Raw genomic sequence first — 19,914 nt, 5'->3', positions numbered from 1 at the left:
TCCCTGCTCTTGTTTCTGTCTCCCTTATTTTTTTCATTTCCACTTTTCCTTCAGGCATTTACTTTTAATTTCTTCTCTTGTTTTCTCTCTGAATTGACCCTTTCCAACAGCCTGCAATAAAGGAGGGGGTTGCTGAGTTAATATTCTGGGTGCTGAATCAAGTGCTTTAATCTGCCACTCTCTGCAGCTAATTCTGCCGTGCTATCATAAATTTTGGGAAATTTATTGTAATCAGCATTATTAATATTCAGTTATTAATGTCATCCGCCATCCAGCAGAGGTGGTTGGAATTATATTTTTTGTGATAAAATATCTTGGGCCAGTGTGGATCACAAGATGTGGACTTGACATGTTTTATAGGTGCACTGACCCCAGACATGATTGGTTTGCAAAATGGAGCATAGGAACAGGAGGTGACTGCTCAATATTTGTTCCACTGTTCGGTTAGTTCATGAGCGATCTGGTCTTCATCTCCATTTTCCCAGCTTTCCTTTAGGGTTAGCACTGCTACCCCTCAGCAGCAGGGATTGGGTTCACTTCCAGCCTCGGGTGACTGTCTGTGTGGAGTTTGCACGTTCTCCCCGTGTCTGCGTTTCCTCCCGCAGTCTGAAGATGTGCAGATCAAGTAGATTGGCCATGCCAAATTGCACATAGTGTTCAGGGATGTATAGGCTAGATTGATTAGCCATGGGAAATGCAGGGTTACAGGGATGGGTTGGATCTGGGTGGGCTGCTTTTCGGAGAGTTGGTGTGGATTTGCTGGACAATTGGTCTGCTTCCACACTGTAGGGATTCTATGATGTTATTTTTATTGATATCTTTCCCTATCAAAAATCTTACTGCTTTAAATCCACATGAATTTCCCTGTGTCAAAACACTCCAAAAATACATATTTGCCTTTAAAGTACCATTGGATGTTCTGAGGCTGTGAAAGACGCTATATAAATGGAAATTTCTTCTTTCATTCTTCTGCTAATTGTTATGGTGTAGAAGGAGGTCATTTGACCCATCGAGCTACATTGGCTATCTAAATGATAATTAGTGTCGAAAAGTGTGGCGCTGGAACAGTACAGCCGGTCAGGCAGCATCTGAGGAGCAGGAGAGTCAACATTTCAGGCATAAACCCTTCAACAGGAATGTTGGGGGGGCTGAAAGATACATAATGGGGTGGGGTGAGGCTGGGAGGGAAGGTAGCTGGGAAGGTGATAGGTGGATACAGGTGGGAGGTGATTGTGATAGTGAGAACGGTGAGAGGAGTTCAAGAGGGCGGTGTCAAGTTGGAGGGTTGCTTAGCCCCCTTCCCCCTCTGCATTCCTGATAAAGGGCTTATGCCCGAAATGTCGACTCTCCTGCTCCTCGGATGTTGTCTGACTTGCTGTGCTATTCCAGCACCACACTTTTCGGCTTTGACTCTCCAGCATCTGCATTTCTCCTGAATGATAATTTGGCCTTATTACCCATTCTCCTGCCTTTTCTCTGTAATCCTCCATGTTTGTTCTTATTAGAATAATCATTTGATTATTCCCCTTCAATGTGTTGCTTGAATCTGCCTCCATCACACTCCCAGGCAGTCCAGTCAGGTCCTAACAACTCACTGGGTGAAAAAGGTTTTTACTCACATTACATTTGCTTCCTTTGCAAATTGCTTAAAATCGTATTGTTGAGCCTTTTATGAATAGACTGTTACTTGGCTGAGTGATTGGAGATGCTTATGGAACTGTTATCTCACAGCTAGTTGAATGTGGCATTTTCAAACGGAAGAGGCAAGGGTTAACACCAGTCCCTGGTCTGGTAGAAGGGCATTGTCCCTAACCAGGTGGATATTCTTTTCATCCATAGCTGTTTGGGTTGCAATCAGATACAAGTGAAACCGTTGAGATGGATCTGATGGGCATGTGGGGAATTAAAGGCAGTATGTGAGCACAGCGTTCAATCAAGATGAGACTCCCTCATGCAGTGATAATGTGAAAGTAGTTTCACCTAAAAGGGCTTTTTGTCTCCCTGATTGTATTGTGAAGATGGGCTAATGCTGGTACAAATGTACTTTTTAACTGCACTCCTGAGAATTTTCAGCCTCGGAATTCTTCTCTTCACACACTGACACTCGTGCAATGGGTCCCTCTGGTTTTGAGTACTTTCAACCTCTGGAGCTGAAGGAACATTTTGCGTTTCCTTCCTCTCTCCTTCCTACTCGGATTCTAACCCCCCCCACCCCCTTCAGAAGTCATTAGCTTCCTGCTTGTGTAATGCTTCATGAGCACAAACATCCATTGCACAGTGATTAATGGAGCGCTCAGAGAGTTCACCAACACAAGTCACTAGCCATTCTCGGAGAATGTAAGGGCAAGTGTGGACTGTTAAGCTCCTTGAGCCTGTTCAGCTATTCAGCAAGACCATAGCTGATCTGTGACCTCATTTCAATCCCTAACCACCTCCATATCCCTTAAAGCATTTATTTAATAAAGATCAATTGATTTCTGATGTCAAGTTCACAATTGCACCAGCATCAGTTGCTTTTTGCACCATATGTTGTGTGGGAAGGGGAAATTGGCTCAATTTTTCAATTCCTCACCTTGGGATGTTGACCACAGGAGTGTGGTAGCTGCGTTAAGTTGGGATTGAACTGGGAATGTTTGCTGATAAACGCTGACTGAATTCAAGGGAATTCAGTTTATTCAGCTGGTAAATGCAGTTGGAAAACAGATCCATCTTGTTCCTGTAGGATAAGTCAGTTATGATTTGGGGGTTGAATTTGGGATTTTCCTGATCAGGACTTTGGAATTCGTTCCCTTGCAGATGCTGGAACTTAAAATAACGTAGAAAATGTTGGAACTCCAGAACTGATCGAGCAGCTTCTGTCAAAAGACACAGAGTTACTGGCCCATATCTCCCAATAACTGAGTAATCAGAGACCAGACAATCACTGAATGATGTAAATCCAAATAAATTGGCAGCTCTGACGTTCTGACCATGTGCCAGGTGATGAATATCTTCAATGAGAGAGAATCTAACCATCACCCCTTTGACATTCAGTAGCATTACCATCACTAAAGCAATATCCTGGGTGTTACCATTGACCAGAACCTGAACTGGCTAGAACAGCAGGTCACAAGCTGGGAATACTGCGGCGAGTAATTCACCCCCCGATTGCTCAGAGCTTGTCCATCATCTACAAGGCACATGTTAGGATTGTGATGGAATATTCTACATTTGTCTGGCTGGTCGCAGCTCCAGCAACACTCAAGAAGTTTGGCACCATTCAAGACAAAGCAGCCTGCATGATTGGCACCACATCCATTTCCTCCACCACTGAAGCTCAGTAGCAGCAGTGTACACTACAGAAATTCACCAAAGATCCTTGGACAGCACCCCTTCTAAACCCACAGCCATGCCATCTAGAAGGACATGGTTGAAAGATACAGGGGAACACCACCACATGCAAGTTCCCCTCCAAGTCACTCACTGTCCTGACTTGGAAATATACCGTTGTTTGTTCACTGTCGCTGGGTCAAAATCCTAGAATTCCCTCCTTCAGGCCATTGTAGGTGTACGTACAGCATGTAGACTGCAGCAGTTCAAGAAGGCAGCTCACCACACCTTCTCAAGTGTAACTAGTGATGGGCATTAAATGGTGTCCCAGCCTGCGAGACCCCTGTCTCGCGACTGAATGAACTTTAAAAAATCAGTAGAAAATTTTAGGACAAAATCTGTTTCAGTAGATATCCCTGATTTTCACATCCTTAGGCCATCCCAAAACATATTGCAGCCATTGATGTACTTTTGAAATGTACTCACTGGTGCAGTGTAGGAAGCTCACTGATTAATTTGTGCACAGCAAGCTCCCGCACAAAGCAATGAGTGATTGACCTCAGTCATAGAAAGAACTTCCCATCCTACATTAGATATAATCTGTTCTGGCTACCTGAGAGGGCAGCTGGGGGCCCGAGTTTAATGTCTCATCTTAAAAACTGACATCTGTGATGATGTAGCATTCCCTCAGTGATGTACGAGAGACGTTAGTATAGATTTTGTGCTTAATTCTCTCAGGTGGGATTTGAACCCACATCCCTTTGGCTCCTTTTGAATCAATTTTTCAACCTTTTTGAATGTATGACTGAGGATGACTGCATGTAACTCTTGTCGATAAAGTCTGCTGCTTGCAAATCCTTGCAGCCAGTTCACCATTAATGGCTACAGGCTATGCTCACATTCCTAACGCCATGTCAAAAGTGCCCTGTGGAAAACAGTTGTTTTGAGTTTACCCACTGAAAGAGGCCCTTTGGTCGATTGTTCCTACACCAGTCATCATGCACCCATCTATTCCAATAGAGTTGAGTCTACCTATAGAGTATAAGAGTGTGGAGGTGATGTTGAATTTGTATATGAAGCGCTGTTAGAATTCAGTATTGTGTACAGTTCTAGGTTCTACATTCTATGAAGGATGTGAATACGTTAGACAGAGTACAGAAATAGTTTACAAGGATAAGGAACTTCAGGGCTGAAGATAGTCTGAAGGAGTTGGGATTGTTCTCCCTAGAGAGAAGAAGGCTGAGAGGAGATATGGTCAAGGTTTCAAAATCCTGAGTGGGCTGGATGGAGTATTCATGGAGAAACTTTTCCTGCTTGTAAAGTTGAATTGAATTAAGAGGCTTTAGATATAAAGAGACGTGTAGAAGAAAGGTGAAGTGAGGGAAATCTTTTTCACTCAGTGTGTAGTTAGAGTATGAAATGGAAATGTGGTGGAGGTGGGTGCAATTGAGCCATGCAGAGAATGATTATTTGGATTAAAATAATGTGCAAGAGCACGAGATAAAAACAGGGATTTGGCGCCATGTAATGATACTCTTTTAATCAGCCAGTGCAGGCATGATGGGTCAAATGGCCTTCTTCTGCATCATAACAATTCAGGATGATTCTTTCTGTAATCTCATACTCCAGCATTTGGTTAGTAGTTTTGTATTAATGGTGTTGCGAGTGTGCGCCTAAATATTTAAATATTGTGTATAACCTTCACTATGTCTCTGTGTACAGCAAGAGTCAGAAACCTTGTGACCTGATCAAAACGAGGTAGGACCCCCAGTCACTGAAGTGGGGTGGTCCATGAAGGAGGCAGCAATCTTCCTTTCCCACCTGGCAGTACAGGCAGATCATAATAAGTAAGGACATGCAGATCATAGAGTGAGAAAAAAAACCTTTAGATAGCTTATGTCACACTAGTCAAGATCAGCATTATTTAAAGTGAGCGAGTCCATTCATCAGTCTAATGATGGCCAGGAAGCAGCTGCTTCTGAACCTACTGTGGTGAGTGTTCAAGCTTCTGTACCTCCTGCCAGGTTTCTGCCCCACTCATCAAACACTCCTCCTTCACATCAGAGAGGGCACGAAGTGGCCATTAATTGACCACATCAAATTGAGACAAGGTCGAGGATGGAGGGAGGTAACCCTCAAACTTGTACGTTCCCTCCTCCATCTACAATCCACCCGCATGAGGCTGTAAAGTATCTACATGGTCTTGGTTGATACTTTCTCTGGAAACTTTTCCAGCGGTGGGTGGATTGGCTTCAATGGGCCAAAAGGCGTCTTCTGTGCAATAAGACTCATTGAGTCTACAGATATGCGTAATCTCTGTACTATTCCAATATGGCACTTCTAAACATTCCCTGGTTGAATCACTGCATCACAGGCAGTCCTGCCTTCAGCTGTATGGGTCCTGCACTCTGAAATCGCCTCTGTAAACCCCATCTCCTCAAGGTTTCTTTGTCCCTTCATTTAAGTCCACTCTTTAATATCTATCTGTGTTCAAACTTTTGACAGCTGGTTTTATTATCTCCCATGTGGCTCAGTTTCAAGCTTCATTTGGTAACAGCCTGTGTTTTACTATGTTAAAGGCGCTGTATTAATGGATGTTAATGTTGTTGTTGAGGAACTCGATAAGTGCTCAAAGGGAGATCTTTCTCTTCATCAAATCCAAAGACTGAATCTTGGCTCATTGAAAAGGAATTTGGTTTGAGGAATGCTTGTTACTTCATAGGGTTTGGGGGCCATGAGTTCTATCGAATTGTTTTTTCTCTCTTTTTTTCTGCTTGTTTCCCTTTCTGAGATTGTCACAACAAGGCTAACATTTCTTGCCCGTCTCTAATTGCCCTTGAGCTGAATGGTTTCCTACAGCCAATTCAGAGGGCAGTTAACAGTCAACCACATTACAATGGGTCTGGAGACACATGTAGACCAGACCAGGTAAGGATGGCAGAATTCCTTCCCTGAAGGGCAGCAGTGAACCAGACAATTGATGGTGATGGTGACCAGGAAACTGGGACTGGTATTCAATTCCAGAACTGCTAAGAAGGCACAACCATGCCTCCTCTATTTCAGGAGGCTCAGGAAATTTGGCATATCCATATCCATATCCACCCAACCTTTACAGATGCACCACTGAAAGCATACTGTCCAGGTGCATAGCAGCCTGGTATGGCAACTGCTCTGCCCAGGACCATAAGAAACTGCAGAAGGTGGTCTGCACAGCCCAGATCAATATGGAAGCCAACCTTCTATCCATGGACTCCATTTACACGGCTTGTTGCTGTGAAAAGCTGCCAACAACATCAAAGACCCATTGTGCCCTAGTAATGCTCTACAGCCTCTTCCGTCAGGCAGGAGATACAGAAGCTTGAACACTCACCCCAGCAGGTTCAGTAGCAGCTGCTTCCTGGACATCATTAGACTGATGAATGGACTTGCTCACTTTAAATAATGCTGATCTTGCTAATGTTGATCTTGCCTAGTGTGACATAAGCTATCTAAAGTTTTTTTTTCTCACTCTATGATCTGCATGTCCTTGCTTACTATGATCTGCCTGTACTGCTCATAAACACAGCTTTTCACTGTACTTAGGTAAACATAACAATGAATCGAATAATCAGATTACTCAGAACATTACTCTGGATCTCTGGATTATGAGTCAGTACTGTATCCGTGAGGCCACTGTCATTGCCCCTTGTGTATTATCCAAGGTTTCAGGCTGACTGTAAATGGATGGGGCTTAAGCCCAAGGTCTGCTGGCTTCCAAACTCAATTCCCTTCATTTTGTGTTGCAGGTGTACGAGGAAAGATAAGTGTAAGCGTTCCACAGAACTCCGAAGGTTTGCGTCTGACATCAAGCAGTGTGTCACTCTCACAGTGAGCCCAAGCAACATCTCTGTGTCACAGTACAGCGTACCGGTGAGTGCCAATGACCCAGCTGTTTTTGAGAGGTGGCTGGGGGTGGGGTTAGGTGGGGGGAGCAGGAAGCCATACCCTTCTTAAATATTCTGTTTTCCTTGGATTCGTCCAAAACATATTTTCTAATGGTACCGTGCAGAGGTTAAAGGCTGACTGTTAGTTTAAGAATGAGAGTGATGTTTCTGTCTCAGAGTTGGTTGCAATAAAGATTCATTAGGATGCTGCCTGAGGAATTTGATTTTTTGTTGGTTATTTGTTCATGGGATGTGGAACCCACTGGCTAGCCAAACTTTCACTACCCATTCCTAATGGCCCAGAGAGCAGTGAAGAGTCAAGCATATTGTTGTGGGTTTGGGCATATGTAGGTCAGACCAGGCAAGGGTGACAGATTTACTTCTTTGAAGGGCATTAGTGATCCAGATGGACTTTTAGATTAGATTAGATTACTTACAGTGTGGAAACAGGCCCTTCGGCCCAACAAGTCCACACCGACCCGCCAAAGCGCAACCCACCCAGACCCATTCCCCTACATTTACCCCTGCACCTAACACTACGGGCAATTTAGCATGGCCAATTCACCTAACCTGCACATTTTTGGACTGTGGGAGGAAACCAGAGCACCCGGAGGAAACCCACGCAGACACGGGGAGAATGTGCAAACTCCACAGTCAGTCGCCTGAGGCGGGAATTGAACCCGGGTCTCTGGTGCTGTGAGGCAGCAGTGCTAACCACTGTGCCACCGTGCCACCCACAAACAATCGAAAACAGTCACAATTACTTATTAGATTTTCCCTGTCTGCTGTGTTGGGATTCAGTTCCAGGTCTTCAGTGTGTCAGCTGTGGGTTCTGGATTACGAGTCCAGTGTACACCATCATCTCCAGCAAATAAAAATTAAGATGTCATTTATAAAACAGCATTCAAAGCTTCAGGGCATCTTAACGTGATTTACAGCCAGTTAACGACCTCTTTGAGGTATAATTCACTGTTGTGATGCAGAGCAAACAACAGGGCACTTTCATAAACAGCATTATCCGAAATGTGACAATGACCAGATAATCGTTCACCTGGTGGTTGAGCATTCAGTGTTTCTCAGGACATTGGGAATAATTCCCAGGTCCCCTTCTTTCAGTAGTGCCTTAGGATATTTCACATCCACTGTTAGGAACTGGCACTGTCTGTTTTAGCTCCCTCTCATTGTCCTCTTCAATTCTCCATTCTTTCCCTCGCTGCCCCCTCAACCATCTTCTCTTCAAACCCATCACCACATTCTTCCCCTCACTTCACATGCTCCCTCCCCTCACTCTTCTGATCTTCTCTCCTGTCCAGCTCAGCTTGTCCCACCCTTGCCCTCTCTTCCCCCTTCTTCCCATCAACATCTCACTTTCCTCCTTACCTCTTCCCCCTCCCTTTCTCCCTTTCCTGCCTTCACAACATCCCTTCCTCTTCCACCCATGCCAAAATTCTCTTGCCTCTCCTCCCCTCCATTTCATCCCCTCACCCTCCGTCCATCCAGCCTATCACCTCTACTACTTGCTCCTCACCCCTGACCTGTTCACCCCTCATCCCCTCCACCTCTTCCTGTCCAGCTCCTCACTGTCCACCGCTTCCCCATCCCTCTCTTCCTCCCTGCCCTCCACTACCATCTCCTCCTGTACCCACTGGATCCAGCTCCATCTCTTTGTAGAATTGGTCTGTCTGAGTTCACCAAAGTTGCTCACTAACCACCATGTCCTGTGCAAATAATCTTCTCGCTGTAGCCACCTGTTTCAGAGCTTAGCAAAACCCTAGCCTTTATGAACATGTCCACTGCAGTATGTCAAATTACCCTTGTTGAAAGCAAACCAATTATTCCCATGTTTCAATTGTAACACTACATATGTTTAAATAGCTGTGTGCTAACATTTGACACTTGGTATTTGGAGACTTCATTTCTTTGCTGTTATCCCATTTGCCAATATGAAAGAAATCCTGTATTCCCACTGGTACCCTCAGATTCAATTAGACGTGTACAGGTGGTCACATACCTGTAGCATCCTCTCCATTTGGAATAATGGAGACTCTGGGGGCAAGGGGTTTGAGGCTACTTATTTTGGAGAACTGAGAGAATGAGTGGGCCCATTGTGTGGCCATGTAATTCATTGGACCCGATATCAAGCTATATGTAATTTCAGCAGGAAATGGAAAAAGAGAAAGTGTATTATTTTAAAACATAGGTTATGAAATTACACCTTGCCAACTTCCATTTGCTGATAAAAAATGACAGGTTTTGTATTCCAACAGCAAATTATTTTTCAGCTCAGCCTGCCAACATCACTTGCTCTGAAATGTAATTTGGACCCGAGGAAAAAAAAAAGCATCTCCAATTTGCAGTGGAAATTGCAAGCGACAGGTTATTATTTTGTGGCCTTGAATTCAAGCCACACTTTCTGATTTCAAAAAAATGTCAGGACACACAAGGATGTGTGGGGAGTCAGGAAGAGCGGAGTGAAAAAAAAAAAGCTCTGTACCTGAGTTTGTCTGTGAGAAAGTTAACCAGTGGTTTTGTATGGGCCTATTTGAAAGGCTTTTGCACTTTAGATGTAACACATCGGAGTGCCACCAGTCCAAAATTGGGAAGGAGTTTTATTTCTACTGCTCCATTGCAAAGCAATCTAAGGAAAGTGTGGCTCTGTTTCTAGAAGAACAAGTTGTAAAACTGCTGCCTTTCATATGCTTCATTTTTCCTGTCATTCAAGGACTATTACTATTTTGCAGTAGTTTTGACATCAGAATTGGGATCTATGTTGATTTGAGGAGCAGCATGATTATCCTATTGTATCTGTGACCATTGCTGCCTTGGGCTGACCCTGTTGAGAAGGTGAGTAAGGATTAGGTGGAATTGGAATTGGGTGTTACAGTGGTTAAAGCATTGATTTATCATGGCTGTGACTTGGACTCCAATCAGCCCACAATGATGAGATGGAAATGTCTGTCAGCTGACTTAGGGTGACCAAACAGTCCAGTTTTTCATCCAGTGCCCTGACGTCTTTACAATTTCTTTAAAGTAGTTCAAATGTTATGGCTTTCATTTTCCCTTTTCCTTTTTGTCAAATATACTTGTCAGCTCTAATCTGTGAGAAATTCCATCCTTAGTTCCTGTAAACACTCATCACATTGCACTGCATTACAGCACAGCAGACATGTATCCCTCTGTCCGTCTCCTGTTTGACATCTATCAGGGAGTTCTCACCCCCTTCAGTGTGTTGATGGCTGCGTTGCTGATTATGCTTTTTATAAGAGTGACAGATAAGCAGTGCCAGCTCTTGCTAGACCTATTCTGGGAGACGTTCTCCCATGCCCTCCCTCTTACCTTCAATGGCCCCACCTCAGACCTCTGCCATCGGTTGCCTGACACATCCATCAGGACAAAGATTCACCATTCCGTTGCCTTTAAATGTGCTCGTGGTTTTGACTTTGGCAAATCTGGCCACCCTTTGCTGTCTGTGAGGGTCTTCTTTATGTGTATAGGTTTAGCCTGTTTTGGTCTCATTCCTTTCTCAGCCATGTCTTCGGGTGTCTAGACCGTAAACTTTGAAATTCTCTCTCTGAGACTAGCTGTCTCTCTCTTTCCTCCTTTCAAGAAACCCTTTGATCAACCTGTGCTTTTAATCAGTGGTTGCTAAGCCTAACCTGTTTGGGCATATTAAAACATATCTCCACAGCCATCCCTTTTCTGAGGCAAGACTTGAACTTGGTCCTTGTGGCCCAGAGGTAGGGACACTACCATTGCACCACCTATTGATCATGTCAGTGGTGATCTATCCTGATATCTCCTTTGTCCAATTGGCTTATTGTCCAATTATGTTTGGCAATGCTTCAGTGAGGAGAAAGTGAGGACTGCAGATGCTGGAGATCAGAGCTGAAAATGTGTTGCTGGAAAAGCGCAGCAGGTCAGGCAGCATCCAGGGAACAGGAGAATCGACGTTTCGGGCATAAGCCCTTCTTCAGGGCTTATGCCCTGTGAGGGCATCGTTGGCTTCTCCAGTGAAGCAACTTTCCTTGTTAAATATGCTCCGTAAATACAAGCTCCCACAGCACACACATCGTTCCTAATCGATCATCTTAATCAAGTGTTAAGAGGAAAGTGGACATGAGGAGTGTCGGGTCAACCATGATCCTATTGCACGCTGGAGCAGACTCAACGAGCTGAATGGCCTACTCCTGCTCCTGTTTCTTGTGGTCTTATTCAGAGGCTACAGCATAACTGGGGTGGAAAATTCAGAAAAACATAAGTCCATCACACACCAGATATCTTTGACTCATTCATGATGTGAGAGCATCGTTGGCTTATCCAGCTATTATTGCTCATGCCTTGTTTGCCTCGAGGTCTATAAAGAGTCAACCGCACCGCTGTAGGTTTGGAGTCGCATGTAGATCAGGCTAAGTAAGGACCGCAGAATTCTTCTTGAAAGGACATCGGTGAACCAGATAGTTTTATTTTGACAATAATCTATCGTGGTTATATGGCCACCAGAACACTAGAGTTTTGCTCCAGATTTTTCAGTTTCGCCATGTGCCCATGGTGGGATTTGAGCCTATGTACTCAGCACATTAACCTCAATTCTGGATGACTAGCCCAGTGATGTAACCACTACACCACCTTCTGAGGTCTGAGACAAAGTATATTGCTGAGCAATGTTAAGGACGATTTGTATTGTATTAGGTTGTGCTGTAATTGGGAGAAATGAGGACTGCAGATGCTGGAGAGTCAGAGCAGAAAAGTGTGGTGCTGGATAAGCACAGCAGGTCAGGCAGCATCCGAGGAGCAGGAGAATCGACATTTCGGGCATAAGCCCTCCTTCACGGATGTGGAGGGGGAAGGGGGCTGAGAGATAAATAGGAGGATGGGGGTGGGGGTGGAGGGAAGGTAGTTAGGGAGGTGACAGGTGGATGCAGGTGGGAGGTGATTGTGGTAGGTTGGTACAGAGGGTGGAGTAGATAGATGGGAGTGAAGATAGACCAGTTGGACAGTTCAAGAGGACGGTGCTGAGTTGGAGGTTTGGATCTGGGATGAGGTGGGGGGAGGGGAGATTTGGGAACTAGTGAAGTCAATATTGATGCCATATTGTTGAAGGGTCCCCTTGCGGGAGATGAGGCGTTCTTCCTCCAGGTGTCGGGTGGCTTTGATTTGGCGGTGGAGGAGGCCCAGGACTTGCATGTCCATGGGGGAGTAGAATGGGGAGTTGAAGAGATTGGCCACAGGATGGTGGGGTTGTTGGGTGCGTGTGTCTCAGAGAGGTTCCCTGAAATGCTCTGCGAGTTGGCGTCCTGCCTCCCCGCTGTAGAGGAGACCACATCGAGAGCACCGGCCACAGCAGATGATGTGGGTGGATGTGCAGGAAAATCTCTGGGAAGGCACTGAAATGGGAAGTGTTTATTTTCTTTAGTGTAAACATTCCTCATTTGATTTACTTTACAAAATAAAAATACTAAGAAGGAAAAGGTATAAATAGTGAGTTTCTAGACATCTGTTGGGGGAAGGAAGATATGTGAAGGATATGTGAAGGGACGATTATCGTATCAGTGCCAAAGACTGTTTGTATGTCAGAGATGTCTCTAAACCTCGGAGCGGTGATGTTTCTATGGTTACTCAGTACCCTGCTGCTGGTCCGAAATGGAATGAGGGAACATTTACCTCTGGAAGAGTGAGTGGGGGGCATTTCATAAAACCCTATAAAATTCTAACAGGATGAGACAGTCAGTGCAGGAAGGATGTTCCTGATGACCAGGGAGGCGAATAATAGGTGTCACAGTTTAAGGATACAGGCTTTTAGGACTGAGGTAAGGAGAAATATCTTCACCAGAGAGTAGTGAGCCTGTGGAATTCTCTGCCACAGAAAGCTGCTGAGGTCATAAAATTGAATGTTTTCAAAATGGAGTATGATGTAGTTCTTAGAGCTAAAAGGATTAAAGGGTATGGAAAGAATGTGTATCTGAGTTGGATGATCAGAATTGATCATTTTAAAGAATGGAATAGGCTTGAAGGGCCAAATAGGCTACTCATGCTCCTACTTTCTCTGTCTCTATATTTTCCAATTGAACACTGAGATTCTCATTGTTCCCAATTCCTCACTCTTGATTTGACATGTAAAATTCATGTTTGTGTATCTTTCCACTGAGCCAATCATAAGACGTAGGCATTGGCTCAGTGGTTCACACTCTCGCTTAGTTCAATTTCAGAGGTTTGAGCACACAATCAACCAGACATCCTGGTGTAGCACTGAGAGACTGTTGTACTGTCCGAGGTGCTGACTTGGTGAGATATTAAACTGAGCCCTTGTCACTGGATGGCAAATGGGATGCTGGGTGTTCCTGAGACCACATCTGTGGGCTTATTTAAAATGATATAGTTACATTGGAAGCAGCACAGAGAAAGTGTATTGTTGTGTAAGGGCTTCAAGACCCTAGAGTCACTTTGAGTTGATGACACACAGCTGCATGTCTCTGAGAAAAAAATAGGACGGTGTGGGCAGCGTTAGAACATTCCAGAAAGAGCACTTTTGAAGATATGTCAGAATGAGATTCTTGTCAAGAAACAAAGATATGAGCACACAAAGATGGGGTTGTCCATATCTGATGTAACTATAATTCAGAGCCTGGTATATCCATGGTTACCTGTATAGCAGTATTTAATAAGAAATTGTGGAATAAATCGTGTTATTTTGAAGCCTAAGGCTGAAGGTAGTTCTTGACTTTACTTTCTCCTCGATCAGTCTGTCTTCAATCATAGCTCATTGTGCAGTATCAAGCCACTCAATAAAAGATATATTACAATAGAAGATAAAGGTCAGTACATGGAGAAAGCTGGTTGGGGGCAAATAGAAATACGATTCAGTCAGAAACTGAGAGATTTGTTTGCATTGTCTGTTTGTGTCTATACTAACCAAAAGCTACAAGAATAACTTTTTGACTTTTTGTTTACTGTCTTTTCCCAGCTGGTGCTGGAAGCTCACAATGTTCCTGAACTGTCTGTGGGTGTCAACTGTACGTTTGAAGACTTTGCCGAGATGGATGGCCTGGTGATCGGGAACATGATCCAATGCATTTCACCGGCAGAGAAGGAGGTGCCTCGAATCCTGACAGACAAAGGTAGGAATTAGACTCTGAAGAGCGCAGTGTGTTCATCCAGACATGAGAGGGTAAAGGGCATTGGGAGCTCACTGTGGGAAGAAAATCTCTTGCACTGAGGGGTTTACTAGCTTCAGCTTTGCCTCAAACATGACTCATTACATTTTCTACTCAATTTCTGAAATTGGACATGGCTTTTCATGCAAACTTTCAGCACAGAAAGTACCCATCATGCTGAGATATAGTTATCTAAACTGCTCTGCTTTCAGTTTTAAAGTAAAATGATGGTGTTGAATAGTTCCTTTTATTAATAGTCTGTGGACCCTGGGGGAAGTGATGGCTAGATTATTAGACTGTTACTCCAGAGACCCAGGTAATGTTCTGGGGACATGCATTCAAATCCAACTCAGGCTGAAGTTAGAATTTGAGTTCAATAAAAATCTAGAATTAAGAGTCTAATGTTGATCATGAATTGACTTTTGGGGAAAAAAAAAAAACTGCATTTTGGTTCACTTGTGTCCTAAGGGAAGGAAACTTCCACCCTTGCCTACCCTAGCCTACATGTGACTCCAGACCCACAGCAATGTCATTGACTCTAACTGCCCTCGAGGATTGGCAATAAATGCTGATTTAGTCAGCAACGCCCTCATCCTGTGAATGAATAAAACAGTAGTGTTAACAACCCTCTGGGTGAAGACGTTCCTTCTCAGTTCTGCTTCCCCTAATCTTGAGGTCATACCCTCTTGTCCTAGTTTCACCTTTCAGTGGAAACATCCTCTCGACTTCTATTTTATCAACTCCCTTCATAATTTTATATGTTTCTATAAGATCCTCCCTCATTCTTCTGAATTCCAATGAATCTTTGATTCCTCACTCTCCATGGGAGTCGTACCGGAGGATTGGAAGGAGGCAAATGTTCTTCCTTTTTTCAAGAAGGGGAATAGGGAAATCCCTGACAATTACCAACTAGTCAGTCTTGTGTCTATAAAAGAGACCTAAGGGGCAACGTTTTCACTCAGAGGAAATAAGCTGCCAGAGGAAGTGGTAGGGGCTAGCACAGTTGCAACAGTTAAGAGGTATTTGGATGGGTATATGAATAGGAAGGGTTTGGAGGGATATGGGCCAGGTGCTGGCAGGTGGGACTAGATTGGGTTGGGATATCTGGTTGGCATGGACAGGTTGGACTGAAGGGTCTGTTTCCGTGCTGTACATCTCTATGACTCTATAACATTGATTGTCAGGATAAAGCAAATTGCTCAGAACACATCAGTGATGCTGTGGGTGTAACTATGGGAGTGGGCATCTTTGGAGAGATGCATAGCTCTGCCTGGTGGAAGCCCTACAATTCACAGAACTGTTTAATAATTTGCCTTTTTAAATTCCTATGATTATGTTGATTGGGAGCTCAATAAATATAACCTGTAATTATAGCCTCTTTGAGAAGACGAGTTACATCATTGTGGGTGCTGAGAGAATGTAATTACAATGTGACATGTTTACAACGGGAGGGAAAAATATTTAAGCAAATGACCCTTCTAAACATGAGCGTGCAGACTTTTCATGGGAATGCAAAAGTAGGGGGCAAAACATTTGAGAGAATTTACAATAGATGGAATTGTGTGCATGGACCAAAATGTTCCTTGATTTCTTAGCTTGCTTTCTTGGGATTTGATGGTGCATGAAGTATCAGCCAGTGACATTGTGTTGCATATTCCTTCTTTGGGAAATGATATTCTGCAATGCTTCAGCTGCAGTATTTTACCATCAGAGGAGTCTTTGCATCCTTCAGAAGCTGCTGATCTCCATAGATAAACCCATAACAAGACAAGGTGCTTGAAGGAATTTCATGACATTCAGTGCTGAAGCTATGGTGAACCTAGGAATTTTTTTCATTCTTGAAAGCTCTTTGCTTTCTACTAAGAACACTCCACGTTCCTTTCAGCCGGTTGGCTTTTTAAAGGAGACTTGTACCCGTGATCACTATAACCCATCAACCACACCTGAGTTCCTCAGTGGTCCATATTGCACTGGGTCTCTGAATGACACCCAGCAGTTATTCACATCCAGCATCCACCACCTTCTTACTTAAAACCTCTTGACTTTCACTGAGGAGTCATTCTGCGTTGAACGTTATGTTCTGAAAAAAACAGCTGCAAACTGAAATTTTTACAAGAAAATTGCACTTAAGACAAATTGCATCCATTAAAATAAATGGGGAGAAAACGAGTACCTGGAAATGCCGTCTCGACAGAAGGACAAGATGTTGAGGAGTAACCTGCATTAAACCTAATAGAAAAATCAATTACTGCTGAAACTGTGTTTGACAGTTCAAGTGTACACTGATGTGGCTAAGTACTGCTTGGATCAATAAGGTGGTAACTTTGCAAAATTTAAGATTATTTTTGTTGTGCGTAACTCAGTTGGAATCCCTCTGTATCCTTTCAGCTTCAGGGACAAGATAGTCTGAACTCTGAGTAGGTCCTTTGACCCTGGCAAGACAGAAATACTGAGAAGAAGAAAGACTCGATATTGACCCACACAGCCAACGTTTATCTCTGCCCCCAGCCTGCATTTTTAAGTTACAGCTCATTCAGAGAAATTTTGACCTCTCAAAATTGACTGGATTTGTTTGATTTCTGAATTCTATTCTAGTTTCAATTTCTTGCCTATTCTGAATTATCCTCAGTTTCACATTCTTTCAGTTTCCGTGCTTGTGTCTTCTGAACCTTGAATTTCTCATAAACTCCTCACCCCCTAACCCCCCCTCATGTCTCCTCACCCCTAAACCCCCCGCATGTCTCCTCACCCCTAAACCCCCCGCATGTCTCCTCACCCCTAACCCCCCCGCATGTCTCCTCACCCCTAACCCCCCCGCACGCCTCCTCACCCCTAACCCCCCCCGCATGTCTCCTCACCCCCTAACCCCCCCGCATGTCTCCTCACCCCCTAACTCCCCCGCATGCCTCCTCCCCCCTAACCCCCCCGCATGCCTCCTCCCCCCTAACCCCCCCGCATGCCTCCTCAACCCTAACCCCCCCGCATGTCTCCTCACCCCTAACCCCCTCGCATGTCTCCTCACCCCTAAACCCCCCGCATGTCTCCTCACCCCTAACTCCCCCCGCATGCCTCCTCACCCCCTAACCCCCCCGCATGCCTCCTCACCCCCTAACCCCCCTGCATGCCTCCTCCCCCCAACTCCCCCGCATGCCTCCTCACCCCTAACCCCCCCGCATGCCTCCTCCCCCCTAACCCCCCCGCATGCCTCCTCACCCCCTAACCCCCCCGCATGCCTCCTCCCCCCAACTCCCCCGCATGCCTCCTCACCCCTAACCCCCCCGCATGCCTCCTCACCCCTAACCCCCTCGCATGCCTCCTCACCCCCTAACCCCCCCGCATGCCTCCTCCCCCAACCACCCCGCATGCCTCCTCACCCCCAACCCTTCCGCATGCCTCCTCACCCCTAACCCCCCCCCGCATGCCTCCTCACCCCTAACCCCCCCGCATGTCTCCTCACCCCCTAACCCCCCCGCATGCCTCCTCACCCCCTAACCCCCCCCCGCATACCTCCTCACCCCTAACCCCGCCGCATGTCTCATCACATACTAACTCCCCCTGTATACCTCATCACCCTTCACCCCATCCCCACATGCCTCATCACCGCCCAACTCCCCCCTGCATGCCTCCTCACCCCTAACCCCCCGCATGCCTCCTCACCCCCTAACTCCCCTGCATGCCCCATCATCCCCTAACTCCCCCTGCATTCCTCTTCACTCCCTAACTCCCCCCTGCATGCCTCCTCTCTCCTTATTCTTACTACTGTGCCATCTATGCTCTTGCACTGAATATAACTTTGTCTGAAGTTTTATCAATCTCAGGCTTAAAAGCTTTAATTGACTGTCAGAGGTTTGGGGGAGTGAGTTCTAGATTTCCACCAGATTTGGTGAATGAAAATGCTCTTCATGGTTTTACTCTTGAATGGCTCACTGTAATTTTAAGACAATGCCCCTATCTCTCGCGAGAGGAAACAGTCTCTCTGTAATGACCCTCTGTGCCAGATGTTCCTGTCGAAAATGTCAGTTTATGTTATAGATGCCAAAGGGAGAGACAGTTGGAACAATGCAAGTTGTTAAAATGTCTTAATAACTGAGATCCACAGTTTTATAATCAGGTACCAGTTGGCATGGGTAGGGCTCTTCAAGGGTAGTACATAAACATTGACTCTGCTCTGAAGAGGCATTGAAGGAGATCCCGTGCTGTAGACACACGATGATCGTCTTCCTCTTTTGACACCGCCATGATTTGGGTGGCAATTGTGTCAAGAGGCTTTTCTTTCTCTCACAGTTTTGTCCAGGTTTAATCTCTATGTTGTTGAAGGCAAAACCTACACAATCAGCCAGTGTCCTAAAACTGAAATTTTGCTTTCAAAATTAATCCTTGATTGTTTTAAACATTCAACTTGAAGTAATTTAGATAACATGACTGAAAAAGCTGGTGCAGAAAAATTTTAGGATACCTTATGGTCCATTTCTTAGTAATTTAAAAACAAAACATTCGAATGCTTTTAAGTTCTGTCAGTTTGCGCAGATGAACCCAGTTTCATACTTCGAGTATCTATGAATTAAGGCCTTCAAACCCACCTCAGTTGTTGATCAGGAGTTAGTTTTAAATCTGAGAAAGGTAATTTTTTTGATAGCACAGGATTAAGGGCCAAAGGCAGGTATATGGAGTTCGATAACAGATCAGCCATGATCTCATTGAAATTGTTGAACAGGCCTGAGGGGCTGAGTGGCCTCTCCCTGTTCCTATTCCTTTGGTATTCAACCTAGGGTGCAGCCAACATTTAGGGTAATGTTTGTTAAATTTGCGCAAGTGGTCACAGAAACTTGATTCACGTTAAACGTATTTTGTACTTACTTCAGTGGTCATTGTGTGGGTTTTTGTTGTTTTTTTTCTCGGGTGAACTGCATTGATTAAACCAACACCACTGAGCCGAAACCATGTCCCAGCACTCCTACCCCCTCGTTACTGTTTGCATTGTCAAAGCCAGAATAATTCAAATTGATGTGGTTTCTCAGTGCCGTTTACCGCTTCATCGTGGTTAATGGGAAAAATAATATTAATTTTCAGGCCTCCCTATCTGCCGATATTTTAATTACATTTTAAATTAGGTGACCAGTTTGACTCTCAGACTGGCTGATGTGCTCTGAATACAGGTCAGAGTAATATTAAAAACATAAAGGCGTGCAAATAAATGTATGTAATTAAACAGAAGAAAATGTGTTGATGCACAGTCACATTAAATGGAAAATTTCTTGATGTTCACAAAACTGTACATTTCAACAAATTTATGATTAAATTTTTTAAAAGATGTTTAGCTATTCACAGGAAAGTCAATGTTGAATATGCTCTGGAATAGTCAGTCCAAGCTGAAAATATTTATGAGCTGTTCCTGTTCATTCCCACCATTCACAGGTGATGGCATGAGATCAGTGTCAGCACTTTCACCTCTGAATAGGAAGGTTCTGGGTTCAAATCTTGCTGCCGCCTAAGATCCACATTGACAGCTGAAGTGCTCCATAATCAAAAGT

At 44.6% G+C, this 19,914-nt stretch overlaps 1 protein-coding gene across 8 annotated transcripts in view; it reads left to right on the top strand.

The window, feature by feature from the left end:
• plxna4 (plexin A4) overlaps positions 1 to 19,914 on the top strand; it is a 633,380-nt gene that overhangs the window by 387,183 nt on the left and 226,283 nt on the right. For all 8 annotated transcript variants that reach the window (XM_087999383.1, XM_043714038.2, XM_087999382.1 and 5 more), the window contains 2 exons: positions 7,095 to 7,218; positions 14,194 to 14,347. In XM_087999383.1, coding sequence (XP_087855509.1) covers positions 7,095 to 7,218; positions 14,194 to 14,347 — 278 coding nt within the window. The remainder of the gene's footprint in view (positions 1 to 7,094; positions 7,219 to 14,193; positions 14,348 to 19,914) is intronic.

This window comes from Chiloscyllium plagiosum, unplaced genomic scaffold, assembly GCF_037043375.1.
Source record: "Chiloscyllium plagiosum isolate Xiang-an unplaced genomic scaffold, Cpla_swu_hap1 HiC_scaffold_23, whole genome shotgun sequence".
Classification (NCBI taxonomy): Eukaryota; Metazoa; Chordata; class Chondrichthyes; order Orectolobiformes; family Hemiscylliidae; genus Chiloscyllium; species Chiloscyllium plagiosum.
This window is presented reverse-complemented; position numbering and strand designations above follow the sequence as displayed.